This window comes from Cygnus atratus, chromosome 5 (genome assembly GCF_013377495.2).
Source record: "Cygnus atratus isolate AKBS03 ecotype Queensland, Australia chromosome 5, CAtr_DNAZoo_HiC_assembly, whole genome shotgun sequence".
In the NCBI taxonomy this organism is placed as follows: Eukaryota; Metazoa; Chordata; class Aves; order Anseriformes; family Anatidae; genus Cygnus; species Cygnus atratus.
The window spans coordinates 8612286-8627177 of record NC_066366.1 but is presented as its reverse complement, the minus strand read 5'-3'; the positions used below and the strand labels follow the sequence as shown (position 1 = coordinate 8627177).

Genomic DNA, 14892 nt, shown 5'->3' with positions numbered 1-14892 from the left:
ACACTAAACAAGATTAAATTGACTTAAGTAATTTGAATTTTGATTCAGCCTGGGTCATGCTATGTTGCACAATATTCCTTTACCTCCCATCTGGCATGATTTAACAATGCATGGTACAGAACGAAATCAATTAAATGTACACTTCAAATAAATGTCACCTAAAGAACTATTACTCTATTTAGCTTGTAAAGGCAAGCTAAGAGGTAACAAGCAATGTGGATAGGCAAGGAAATAAAATGAGTTATGTGCTAGCTTCTCTGCTCCCCAAATACTCTTTGCTTTCTACTTAAGAAAAAGTTGGCAGTCTTACAAAAAAACTTAAGCACTGAGATGTCCTGTACCAGCAATTTATGTGGAATGTACTCTTAAGCACCTTCTGCTCACGAAGTCTGGATGTGTTTACAGTATGTAACGACATAATTGTATGACTAATAATGCAGATGTGTAATCAACAGCCATCTGAACAATAAAAATCCTGCTTCAATCTTCTAATTGCTGGAAACCATTTTGTTAGTTATAAACTATAAATGCATACCCAGCTAATGAACTTGTAGTCAACATATCTAGTTGATATGTTGACTTCTTACTCCTGAGCAGGAACGGGAGTCAACTCACATCTGTGTGCTAATTTTCTCAACACCTTAATTTATTTATTTTTTAAAAAGGTCTCTGGAAGCATTGCAAGTGGATCAAATCAATTCCACTCAGGAGTATGCAAAAAAACCACCAACCACACAACCAACAAGCAAGATCTCATCAGTTCTATGTTTTGAGTGAGCATCAAGATGTTGCATGAACAAGCTTGTCTAAAAACCTTTCAAAATGTCTATTTTGAGCCTTACATGTCATAAAAGCAACGTGCATTACAACTGTATTTATAAGCAAAGCCCAACATGCCTGTTGCAGATGTGAAGCAGTGTGAATAAGAGCTCCCATGCACATTTTGTATTAAACACAACTTGGGAAAAAAAACTCAAATCAAAAACATATCGGTTTCCACAATTCTAGCTGTGCCTGGTGCCAGAACCATAAGTTTAAATTAATCCCAAAATCTTGTTGTTCCTCATGGTAGAGAAGTATTAAAATGACTTCCTCACCACCCCCTTCATTCTACAGAAGTTTATTACATCATCTGGCTGGGATGTGGTCAAGTCCCAAACTCTTTGTTTTACTGCTTATCTTTTGTTTATGAACAATGTCCTAACAACCTTTTAAACAGCCAGTATTTCCTCAGTTCTCATTATGCAATCAGTATGAACCTGTGCTCACCACAATGATCTTACCTATATTTGCATTCTGAAAGGATACATAAGAGGATTTAATTTCTCACCTCTGTTTTTAACTAGCAATGCTGTTTCAAGGAATTACTCTTTCTTTGAGCTTTCCTGATGAAGAAAGCCTCTGCAATGTTGTCTGCTCCTCCCACAAGTGGTCCTGAAAGTTTATACACGCAGTTACCATTTCCTTCTTCTCAAGTCTTCTGAAAATGCTCCAACAATAACCATGTCAACACATAACAGCTAAGGAGAGATCTAACTGAGAAGAAGGTTTGTATTAGTTTGCCTAAATATCAAAGACTACAGAGAGCAAAAATACATGTATAAAACCATAAACTTGTGGTAATACTGAAATATTTTTAGGAACGAATTTGATAAAAGCTTTTAGATCACATAACCCAGTTCTCTGCTATCAAAGCAAAACTTGTGATTAAACAGCAACAACCACCACCTGTGAAGCTCTTTTAAGTCCATTACTATTGCTGAAAGCCAGAACCTTCTTCCGCAGCGTACTTCATGCTGCTTAACGTACTGGATTGCAAGATGCTTGCTGAATTTATACAGATGTTTAACTCCACTGTAACTGGACTTCTTCCTCTAGTTCCAATCAGCTTGGGGAAGTTTACGTATTCACCTACACTTATATAGACCAAATACACCAGAAAGATGTTGCTAAGGGTGGGCAGGCTGTCAGGGTTACAATGTAACTATAAACCTACTTGTCTTTGAAGAGTAATCATTTATCAAAACATACAGCATGAAGTAATATTTGTCAAAATTAATTCTGACTCATGAAGTAGTACATTTTTCAATTCATGTAATGCTTTTAGTTATAACTCAATTTATTCCAAGTTATTAACATAATTATCCTATTTACAAATGAATTCAAAACTGAAATACAAAACAGGAACATTTACAACCAAGTAAAACGTTAGAAACAGAGGCTAAACTTTAAGACATAATACATCATTAAAACCCTTTTTGTAAAGATTTTTCTGTCTCCTGGCACTACACTGGTATTACCTATCCACAATAAAAATGTTACCTAAGAGTAAAATAGCATCCTAATGCTCAACATGAATACACTTCAATATTAATGTCTTTCACATGCTTCCAAATGAAAAACCATGGTAACACTATGAAACTGCAATGAAAATTTAGCGGGTCCAAAGAATTTTTCTAGTTTTGTATGACAAAATTATTGCAAAATTAAGACTGAGTATAGGTGAGCAATGTAGAGTCATTTCAAAAAGTTACAGTACCTCTGATTGCCTTTAAGACTTGCACTGTATGAAGTATTATTCTATTAGTCATACACACAGGGAAAAGCTCAAAGGCTACGGTGTAAGATATCCCATGCACTTCTCCATTCACAACTTGAAATAAAATTTCATATTCATTTGTTAATATACTGAGAATATTTGTAAGCTTTCAAACAGGAGACAAATTAATTTATTGTGTTTTAGAATCCAACAAAATCCTCCTATTTCCAATAACTGGATTTTTTTAAAGTTCTTTATTACTGAGACATCTTTAACAAAATAATTCACGAGAGGGAAAGCAAAGTCACTCTGTTCTCACTTGCCTTACATTGATCCTGCATGAATTACGGATGAACCTAAATCCTATTTTTTTTCTTGCAAACATGAAGTAGAAGATTTTTTGATGTCCTTGATTTAGCACCAAGTGCTACATTTCCTTCAGAAAGGCTTCTAGCAAGGTTTCTTGACACATCCTGTTCTTCCTTCCAACTCCTCCTTCCAATTCCTAGTGAAGAAAATGTTATTACAAATAGGTCAAATTGTGCTTATGTTCATTGGATGAGTGTCTCATACCTTGATCTCTTTTTCAGAGCATGCCTAAACTTTTGCACACATTTCTTGCCCTTATTGAAAGCCTATTTTTGATATGAGAAGTGTAATCACTCTCAGCTCAGTAATGCAGTGTGCTAATTACCTATGTAGTCCAACAATAGGACTCAACTGACACATGAGATGTTATAAAAATGGCACAGCAGTCTATCTAAAAATGTAGAGATATATTAAAGTTTTATTAATCCTGATTATGTACAGAGCACTACCAAAAAATGAACATTACATCACTGAAGAAACTTTTTTAATTCAATTTGAACGTCACTCTTCCTCTTCGGGATTTTATGTTTCACTCTTCTCCTATAATGTATACTTTTGAAAATAAGATGTATTTTATGATCAGTTAAACTTCAAAAATTAAAGATCTATTCTCTATTTTAGAATTTGGTATGTCACTACATGTTTTTTTAATAGTACCAGTGTAGAGAGCGATTTTGCTAAGCTTATAACCCAATCTTTAGTAGAAGAAATTGATACTAATATAACCATGAATATACTTTGCCAAATAAGTAACTATTGGTTAGGCAAAGCTTAGCATCAGATTTACACTTTTTACAAACGTTACTCTAATACAGTGACAATTTTTCATGAATCAACACTAGTACATATTCATCTATACTTTTTCCTCTCACATTGGTTCTTACACAAAAGCACATATGTACTGTAAAACTGGTGTACTATCAGTGAGAAAAGTCACATGATTGGTCTACTGCAGGTGCCAAGCAACTTAGCATCAAGATAGCGTCAAGAACTCTGAAAGGCACAAACTTTTTCAAGTTTTGAAGAGCTTTGCACCCCTTAGCTGAAAAGTTGGTGTTTTTTAAAAAATTGTTACAGTACATTTATATACCTCAAGCACAAGTCATGTACTTATAGTCACACAATTGTTATAAATTTCCACAGAATACCATCTGATAGTTCCAAACAAGTTCAGAAGTAATTCTGAAATATTGCTTTATTTTTTTCTTCAAATACTGTGTTGACCCAAAGTAGTGTTAAAGTATACTGAGTAAATCTCTGAGAAAGACCCACAAGTCTCTTTAAAACCAAATCCATGCTGTGTTATAAAAAGAAGCAAACAGTTGAAAACAGGTATGAAAACATTTAAAGGGTTTCGTTTCTTGATAAATTACAATTGGCAAAGAAAATTGGTATCAGATAAGTATCTCAACAAGCACACAATTTTGCTCCAAGTCCTCAATTCCTGGGACAAGGTGTTCCTCACCAAGCTTGTAATAATACTGAGTTTTGATTAGGTGCTATCCAGATAATTGATTAGACCATATTCAGAATTTTATTTTAAGTGAACGGATATACTATTCAAACCAATGGTTTAGTGTACTGATCCTGATCAGAGGAACAATGCTGTTAAATTGCCCAAACCATAAGCATTAACCCGAATTTTGGACCTCCTGTACAAACATAATTGCCAACACAGGGTCACATATTCAAATTTTGACACTTACCTGCCATTTTGGGTACTCGCAAAACTCGACTGCTTAACACAATTTCCTGTCGAACACTTTTTGCAGGAACTTCTTCTTTCAGGCTACCTAACCCAGTGTTTGACGTAGAACTTGAAAAATAGCCAGAAAAAAAGTTTGACATCAGTCAAGTGATCAGCAATACCACAGAAATGTAGATGTTGCAATATGCAAAATACATCAAATTATATTAGCCAGTATTAGTCATTCTCAACAGAAAGCAATGAATAAACTCATTTCTCTATGATGTGTATATATAAGGATGCTATTCTCCATCCCACCCCTTCTTTTTTGGAAGACTGCAGAAGGCAGTTTGATGGTCATTGCACACTAACTTACGTATATATGAAATCCTTGAAATGACCAAGTTGGTTTCATCAAAAAAAGTCAGTTTTTTTTTTTTTTTTTTTTTTTTTAAAATCACTACAGTATTTTTCTACAGGTTCCAACAGAGTTGGACTGGGTGGCTTCATAGCAGACGATACTTTTCAGCTAAGTTGCAAAAAGTTGTTATAGCTTCTAAATCACTAAGAAAAACATCTTTGTATTTTATATCCTTTCATGTGACGCACTGATGATCTGCACTGAAAAATATGAACCCATCAGTCATCTCAGCCTTATGCACCTCCCTTGCTTACTTCCCTTGTTTCACTCTGGGAGTAAGCCTCATAAACAAGCTAATTCTATTTATGTCCAAGTTTCTATGCTTTTCCCATCCTCCTAATATATTCTATTATCTCACTTGGCAGTCCTCTAACTTCTTCTAGTTTTCCGCCTAACCAAAAATACATAGCAAGCAGCAAAGACATGCCTGTCTTGTATGAGTCCTAAAATACAGTCTTCGATGCTTTTTTGAAGAGAACTTATGCTTATAAGAATATAATGCTATTTGGTAAAAGCAGACTCCGTATGATGACAGACTGTCTCCTCTCTCCTAACAGTAGGACCATATCCAATTATATTTACAGTATACAAAGTGTCCAATATTTATATTTTTATTTTAACATTAGTAGGAGACGAATGCCTGGAGTGAACTACTTTAAAACAAGGAAAGCACCAAAGACCCACGGGGTAAGAAAAGTAAAGAACAGGAAGTGAAAGAAGGCATCCTCTGTAAAGTCACAAGCATCTTTTTCTCCTTCACAAGTAAGGAACTTTCATTCCCTCTTACTTCCTCATAAACAGTGATACAAAGCCACCAAGAATTGATGTTTCTTCCATGGCCTGTGACATACCTATGCTACTTGTTTCTAATAGTCTTAAAACATTTTTTACAAGACCTATTATGGGGCAGCTCCACTCACTAAGCAGCAACATGTGAGTTGTACTATGATTTATTTAAAAAAAAAAAAGTATCTATTTTTGATTTTGAAACCAAAAAAGGACCTCTTTCATCAGTACTGACCTGATAGCTTACCCTCGAATACACTAACAAAGTCAAAACTAATTAAAAACACGACAACAAACAACCAAAAAGTAGTACAACTCCATTTAATGTCTACTCAGTTCCAGCTTTTCTACTGCTCCTTACAAATGCCGTTCAGGTCTTTCAGGATCTAAATATAGAAGTGACAAAATGGGAATTTTTCTAAGAGCACATCACAAAAGAGAAGTCATAATAACTGGGACTGCAAATGAATTATCAGAAAAATAAAGGCACTGGCTACACAAATGTTGTCAAACATTTTCTGTTCTTTATGTTTTGGTAGTCAAATGCCTTCCATCAAAATTCCATCAAAAGCCTAACATTTTCAAGTTACATCTTTAGTTGATAACGGAATTTCTTTTTCAGAATTGTATGACATTCTCCCATTCTGAACAGGCAGTAAATATGGAAGACAATGTTCGTTTGTACTTGTCCAATTACAATAACAGAGCCCCTAAACCAAAAGAAAGCATACGACATTCTACTCAGCTTGCCAAGAAGAAAAGCATCTGAATTGCTGAACATATGAGTCAAAATATCTTGTATGTCGGTCCAGGTGACTTGTGTAACAAGTTTTCAGATTTGAAACATAAAACTGAAGTAAGAACATGAGAAATGAATACAAACTGATTTACATGGGATTGGCACAGTTAGTTTACCCTTACCTTAATACCTTTCGCTTTCTCTCAGCAGCAGAAGTCATTGCCATATATGAGGGCTTCTCAAGTACTGAGGTAGGATTTTTGCTTTTCAAGGAAGAGAGACCAAATCTGAAATCAAATGATTATATTTAGTAAAATCTGTTATGGACCTAAGTCAGATAAAATTGCCTCTTTTTTTTTTTTTTTTTTTTTTTAAGAAAAAACAAACTGTCATCAATAACATTGATTTCAAGTAATGGCAGAACTGAATCTGATACCTGTTATAGTTCAAGGTTTGATTTTCAAGATATTAGTAGGTGTTACAGGTTCAATTAACATCAATGACAAAAACTACCTCTTTGAAAATAAACAGAATTAAAGTGTTCAGAAAATAAAAATGGGACAAGACTGGGTAACAGTCCTTTCCCACATCAATGGAAAATACCTTTGCAGAATGCTACTGCTGCATGGCTGTAACTGCTTTACAGATGAGTCGACAGAAGCTTCGTTTGTTTCACCTGTCCTTTCATAGAGAATTACTGTTGAGTCCATGTCAGCTTCATCACACTCTGGGATAACATCACATGTCAAGTCCATAACACTGGCCTTTTTCAGCTGCATATTTGTATCGCATTCATTTGCTTCCTGCTGGCTTGAAAGGTGTAAATCTTGTTTTACCACAGTCTGCATACTGCAGCTTTGTACTGGTCTTCTGCAAGATTCTGGTGTATAGATGATAGGGCGAACCTCCTTGCTTAGAGAATCCTCCAGATGAGGGAGGCTGTAGCGCTTGGATGCAGCAGGACTTGGAGTTGTGACCAGAGAGTCCATCAGCTTCCGCCTAGTTCTCTTCTGTTGCAGTACTTCAAGTTCCACCAGTTGTGTATTTTCCTTTATTTCTTGTGATGGTGTACCAGAAGTTGTACCTGTGCAACACAGTCAACAGTGGTTAGCACATTTACCTATGTTTACTACCTAAATCCTGCTTTTTCCCTCCTGTTCGCTTCTGAAATACATTTATTAGATATGAACATGTTATTGAAAATACTGTTTATTAAAGGTTGGGCTAACTAGATGATCTTACAGGTCTTTTCCAACCTGAATGATTCTATGATTCTGTTCATTTACACATTAATTTGATCATATAACTTATATTATTTCTTTTGCAGCATTGTCCAGATGGCAGCATTTGTTCTGTGGCACTCAGAATATTATAAATATGCATAGACTGATATAGTTAATCCCAGAGATATTATAAGTCATCACAACTAAGATATGAGATATTACAACAGGGAATGGAAGAGTAAGAGTATTGAAAATGATCACATTATCATGACAACTCTTAAATTAAGATGGTACCATCACAGTAATCTACAGCTGTCTCCTCATCATGTCCATTTTTTTTCCTAGCAAGTAACACACAGGAGAAAGAGAGACTGTTACAGAAGACTGAATAAGTTCAGAAGAGAAAAATAAAAATCCTTTGACAGTGCAAAGGAGACACTGTCTTACAAAATGGGAAGGCAGCAGTTGCCTGGATCATGTTAATCTTGATACATCAACTATGGAAAACAAAACTATACACTTAAAAAAAAAAACATTCTAAAAATAAGCCATGCAATACAGCAGCAATTGGCCATTGCCACAATTCATCCTGATTTATGTTTTATCTTGATGCGTCATTTTTATTTTTAAGTAGGTGGCAATAAAAAGCAATCTGCAAAGTGAGAGAGAAAAGGTCCTTTACATACAGGCTTTCAGATTTAAAGAGAGTAATCTTGAAATCGCAGACCACTGTTCAAATGGGTAGGCTAGTGGTGACTTAAGTCAACCACCAGTAGTTTAATGCAAAAAATTAAGGGAGGGAGGGAGATGGAGTTATCACAAACAAATCAAGGGTTGAAGTCTGTCAAAATCCATAGCGCTTCTATATTCAACTTGCTTTGCAAATGAAGAGAATAAGAAAAGGCTAGTATCCTTAAACATTTCTATGGACTGGCCCCCTTTCAGCCTATAGCCACAGTATCATAGTTCCCCTTTCTGCATTGCCTACTGCTTACATTCTTAAGAGCAACTGCATTGTAAAAAGAACTCATGCTTTTACTATGCTGAAAGTTACTCAGGAATTAACTGTGGTAATTCATATAACAGTGTCAATAAGTAATTATTTCTTCTTTAATTCCATACTACTTTTGCTCCAGAAGGAGAAAGTTAATTTTAACTCCTCAGAATGCTCAACTTTAGTTCTGTCATTCACCTAACGTGGTATTTTACCAGATCCGTAAGAATTCTTTAAAGAAGAAAAAACCTCGAAAGTATTCCACTCCCCCCTCCCCCCCCCCCCCCCCCCCCCAAGTATTAGAAGTATTAAAAGTATCCTTAAAAGTATTGCACCCCCCTTGCTCAAGCTTGATTTCTTACAAAAGTAAATGCTCAAATGATTTTATACTTTCTCTGACCCATTACCACTTCTCAGCACTGGTTACTGGTTTATTTTTGACCTCATTGCCTAGTTACAACGTCATTTGCTATAGACAAGAAGACTTAAGAATGACAATTTTCTAACTGGTGCCACATCATATGCTGTAGCAAAAAAACAAATAAGAGGCTCACTGAAGAAAAGCATTCAAAGGAAGGAAGACATTCCCCCCGCCCCCCCCCCCCCATCTTCTCCTGGCCAAATCATTACACATACCATATGATGGACTCCTTGTGACCAGGCAAAGGAGATGATACCCAATAGAAGATACAAATTAGAGTTGTGAGGAGATACAGAAGGATCTAAGTACTGCCATGAAACTTAGATCTGTTCTGGGAAGATAGAATGGATAGTATCAAAGTGTGTAAAAGCAGCAAGTAAGTTAGATACTTGCATATAGGGCACAAATGTACTGTATATCACCTTAGCTTTATTCTGTAGTGCAATCATGGAAAAATAAACATCCCACACGCAAGGGGTCAGTCTCAGATAAAGCATTTATACTACTACAGATCAACAAATACACAACACCATCTTATCCAACAAAGAACAAACAACAAAAGCAGGTTAAGTTAAGCTTAAGTCCTTATGGGAAAAGATGCATAGACAGTTACACAAACAGTTATGGTTCTGTTAAATTGCTTTCAGCTTTGCAAAACAAGCAAGGAAAATTCAAGCCTCAGAAGACTTCCTGACACTGACATGAAACAACCAAACCATGCATGCGTATATGCACGTGTGCATCCACATACATTTCATTTTGTTATATACAAACTACTTAAGGGATTTTTTTGTTAAGACACAAAACACTTTTTTTTCCTAAATTCTAACTCATCTCAGTCAAATTCACAGTCAACCTTCACCAGATGAAGTGCAGCAAAACGTTGAGACATTAGCTTCTCGTATTATGTGCATTAACCTATTTCAGAATATTCACGAGCAGTAAAAAAAAAAAAAAAAAAGGGTCGTAGTGAATTGCTAGAGTAGAATGCAGTTACGTTTCATTCCACAGCTACAGAATGTCGCTCTTACATGGACAGAACCTGCACATTCCTCAAATAACTAGCAACTACCTGGAATGCTATAAATTTACGCTGATAACTCTGTTTTCCCTCCAAGACTCAGCAGGATTTGTTGGAAACAAGCAAGAAACTCATTTATAAACTATTTTCAATACGTACTCCTGTTACACTATCAACAATGCTAAGCTTCATTATTTTGCTCACTCTTTAATTTTGGTTTTCTGAGAGAGTACAATATTCTTCTCCTATGTAAAAGGCGAACATACATTTCTTTAAAAAAAATTGTCATCACCAGCAACAATTGAGACCACAGCTTTCTTGTATAACACTTTATATTCTTAAATAAAATAAAAAGCTTTATCTAATGATTCTAATCTAGTCAATGAAATAACTATCCATTAAACATTTTAAGACACTTTAAAATATTAATTTATTCCGTTTTCCTTCTGCTTATATGCATTTGAAAGTGTGTGTTTCGGGAAAAATAACGGTTAGAATTCTATTTGTTGTTGCATTATGACAGGGAGCTTCCAGTTTCAGAGTTTGCTTACTGTAAGACACTGAGGTTTTGCTAATGTCCTGAAGTTACTAAGAAGGAAGTCTGATGGAGAAACATTTTGGTGAGAGTGCCAAGTTTTAGAAGCTTCTCCAGGACCAAATACTGGAAGCATTTTTAAATTAACTGTAAATGCAAGCATTTAAACCATGAATGAGATAGGTAAAGAACATAAAAGTATTGCCAACATTAATAATTAGTTGAATTTCATCATAATGAGCTGCATTTCATACTGTAATACACATAGCATTTATAAAAAGACAATTGCAACAGTTCTATGTAGGGCAAACATAAGCTGTTAGTAAAAACCCAGACCTATTTTAAAAATCTTATTTCTGGAATGAAATTCTTAAGAACAATTTAAAAAAAAAAAAACCTGCTAGCTTTTCCTTCCAGTTAAGTAGTGGAAAGCATATAAAATATTCAAGAAATGTCCCTTCTCAAAGCTTTCTGTGAAAGCATTAGGTTGTTCCTAACACAGTAAACAAGTAAACAAAGACATCACCAGCAACATCATATTTAACTTAGTTCCACTTAAACCCATAAGTGTGTCATTAGTGTTTAAAAAAAACCTCCTCCTTTCCTAGCTCACTGTTTTACAGTACATAGATTCAAGCAATTGCTATCTAAAGTAAATATGATTATAGCAAGAAAAAAATAAATGTTAAAACCCACAGAATAAAGAAACGGCAGTGTTTCAATTTCTGCCTTAATAAGTAAAGGCAATATTGAAGCTAGTGACTAATTTTAGGGGGATACTTAAATACCTGCCATTGAGAAGTTTAAATGAAATGGCATCTGACAACAATAGATGCTACAAACACAACAATCCTATAGATTTTAGACTACTTCAAATAGTCATTTCAACAGACGTTTCACCTTTAAAAAAAATCACTTTCAGCATTTTGTGAGATTCCACTTTCTAATACCTTCAAAGTTCATTCAATATTATTAAAGAGTGATATTCTGAGGCATATGTTAAGATTTATAGACATAAAAATTCTTATTAAGAAAATTTAGTACTGCAAGCAGACAAAAATAACCTGTCTTAAAACAACACTTTTGACCTCCAAAGAAAATCTCCAAACCTACTTCATAATAACACAGGGTGGTTATGTTCACGGTTTGTATTTGCTTCAAATTTTATGGCCAGTTCAATATTTTCCATCAGATGATCCTCATGATTCACTGATACTAAGTTCACTCACTTCTTATCCAAAAGCAAATTACTATGTACTTTGCAGAAAAACCTGTAGTTAACCTCATGAATTAGCGTAAAAGATAAATTTAGAAGTTGTATTTCCTTAGCTAGCACTTTCAGTCACAACTTTAAAAAGTAAGGACAATTCCCAATATATTTTAGAGAACAGATCACATACATATTTAATGATCTTTAATTTCAGGATGATTATTATAACAGATAATTGACAGAGATTTTCTTAGCTATCATTTTTTCTTACCAGATCCACTCAATTCAAAAACTGAAGTCATCCTCTGCTGAGCAACAACCACCCAAACAGTATGAGGTTTGTTTTATTACCTGTTCCAAAGGAGTACTCAGAAGATTTATCATAAGAGAAACTGCAATATCAGATATTTACAGCAATGAGAGTTAACAGGAAAAGCAGCATTGGCATGAGCCACAGAGAAGAGTTCGTGACGAGACAACTGATAACGGCTAAGACTTGTCTTCTAAAACTGATGTTAATACATGTATAAGGGGATTATTTCTAGAAACAGCGCTAAATGGTCCATGCTCGTTTCAATCAACATTTTTGGGTGACCAGCGATTAATCCCATTACTAATCGCATATTTTTATTCTAACATCTGACTCATGGAATTCCACATTACAAATGAGGCCTAGTGAATCCTTTTCATTTATTTCATATTCACTATGAAGGTGAATATGAACCTTCACACCCCGTGAAGGTGCGTTTAACAACAGTTTTGCAAAAAGGAACTGTCAACTGAAAAAGGTTAAAATATAGTCTGCATTCCAGTGGGTCCCAGTGGTCAGTACTGTTTTATACAGCATGAGAAAAAACACGCAGTTATACAGTACAGTGTGAAAAAGCAGTTCAACATATGACGAATCTTTCCTATATACAAGGAGCACACTTTTCCTATTATTAATCAAGTCATCTGCTACATAGAACTACACCCCAATTTTTCCTGCCATTCAAAATAAATTGACTTTACTTTCGGATGTTTGTCACTACAGAAAGTGATGGATGCCTCCCCCCCCCCCCTTTCTTCCTGTAAATCAATTCCATTCTCTCAATGCTAATGAACAGTAAGGCTTCCGGAAATGGGATGCCTGAAACAATGCCAAGAACTCTCCCATTCACAGAAATACTCACAAAGAGCAGTCATATCTTTCCACCTAACAGTCCATGCTCTCTGAATCCTGTACGGCTCTCAATTGAGCAAAACCCCAAAAATGGGCCTAAGCCTGTTTTTAAATTAACTTATGTTGTTTTTGTAACTTGTGCTTCATTTGATGGTTGAGTTGTTCACAAGGTTGCACTTTTTAGGTGCAAAACAACATTTCTAACATATAATTAAGGTTATAAAGATAGTATGGGTAAACACAAATAGGAATATATATTCACAAAACTGTTCAGAAAAATATCTATTAGAGTACAAAGTGTTGTTTAAATATTACTGAAACTTCACATTAAGGCTTCATAACGAAACTAAGCAAGAGGAGACATTCTGAAATTGCCAAGTTTTCAGTCATGGTGTAAGAATGAGTTTTTTTTTTTTTTACATAAGAAAAAAAATTAAACTACCAAGGATGCATAACTACAAAGCAATATATAACAAGTAAATTCAGTGGGATAAATATTTTTCAGTATTATTAAATTATTAAAATTGAACAAACTGAAATTTAAGATAATTCAAATGTTTCACATGAGATCAAATTTGAGGGTATTTCATCTTGTTTTATTTCCTAAAATCCTGGGGTGGAGGAAGAAAAAAAAAAACAGATAAGGGTAATCAGATATTTAGGATTCAAGTTGTTTCTTACATGTTTTACAAAACATTCCTTAAAGATATACAGTATGTTGGAATGAAAAGCTCCGTAGACCTGGGCAAAGCTTACAAGCTTTAACTAGTATTCTCTAAAAGATCTTTTTTTTTTTTAAAAGCACAAAAATTGACCATCTTGCTAATCTGACCACAGAAACAATTTTGAATGAATGGGCAGACAGTCTCAATCTTTTTCTCTCCCACTACTACTTTATAGTATTTAATACATCCGAGAGCTTTTCCACGTAAGAAAGTCTTTTAGAAAAACATTCTTGCATCACTCAAATTCAGCTCAAATTCTACAGTAATTTCAAACTCCTGATAGAGAAAAGGGTCTTATAAGATAATCTCAAAAACAGGTTAAAGTGTTAATTAAACATTAAAATTATTCATTAAGTAACCAAATTTTGAATTTTTTAAGACTCATTTCTGTGAGAGATTTTGAACAAGATCTGGAATAAAAATCCCTACTGTGACCTTTATTCTTTTTAGAGTCTTTTTAAGTCACTTACTTGCTTGAGTGCCTTCTTCAGGACCAAGTAACAGAATGTAGTTAATGAGGTAACCCATAAAAAGTTCAGGTTCTGCTTTCATAGCTTTTCTTCATCTACCAAAATGATTCAACTCCTTTGGACTTCTGGACACAGCGCTCACAAGCGGAAAAGTTATTTATTTGACCTAAAGCATTCTGATTTTTATGCAAAATCACTCAGTAACAGTTAACTTGCATTTGAACAATGTCATGATTTAATCTAAAAATTGCCAGCAAAAAGTTACTGTATCACTAAAAGTATGAGTTCCTGCAATTAGTGCCTCACCTTTCGTGACATGCACCATTTAATAGTTTCCTTCAAGTGCTGATGTTTGTGCATATTTGTATTTTGCAAATCTATTTGAATGGATCTTACATATATCCTTAGATACTTGAAAAAGAGTTATATAATGGACTAAGTTTACACTGAAGAATTGATATTGTCCCCATGTATCTCATTCTGTAGAATGTACTTATTTCTGTGAGTAGCATCTCATTCATACAGGAAAAAAAATCTCTAGATATATTCTAGCAAATAGCCAATGTCTCAACATAAGTTCGAGAGCAATT

The 14892-nt window shown here is 34.6% G+C and overlaps 1 protein-coding gene across 1 annotated transcript in view; it reads right to left on the bottom strand.

Annotated features, from left to right (window-relative positions):
- Window positions 1-1535: 1535 nt before the first annotated feature.
- Window positions 1536-14892, bottom strand: part of KIF18A (kinesin family member 18A) — a 43965-nt gene continuing 30608 nt past the window's right edge. Inside the window, exons 14-17 of the mRNA XM_035550343.2 lie at window positions 7145-7625; window positions 6724-6828; window positions 4615-4724; window positions 1536-3044 (exon numbers count right to left, since the gene is read on the bottom strand). Of these exons, the coding sequence (XP_035406236.1) occupies window positions 2896-3044; window positions 4615-4724; window positions 6724-6828; window positions 7145-7625 (845 nt within the window). The 3' untranslated portion in view covers window positions 1536-2895. The remainder of the gene's footprint in view (window positions 3045-4614; window positions 4725-6723; window positions 6829-7144; window positions 7626-14892) is intronic.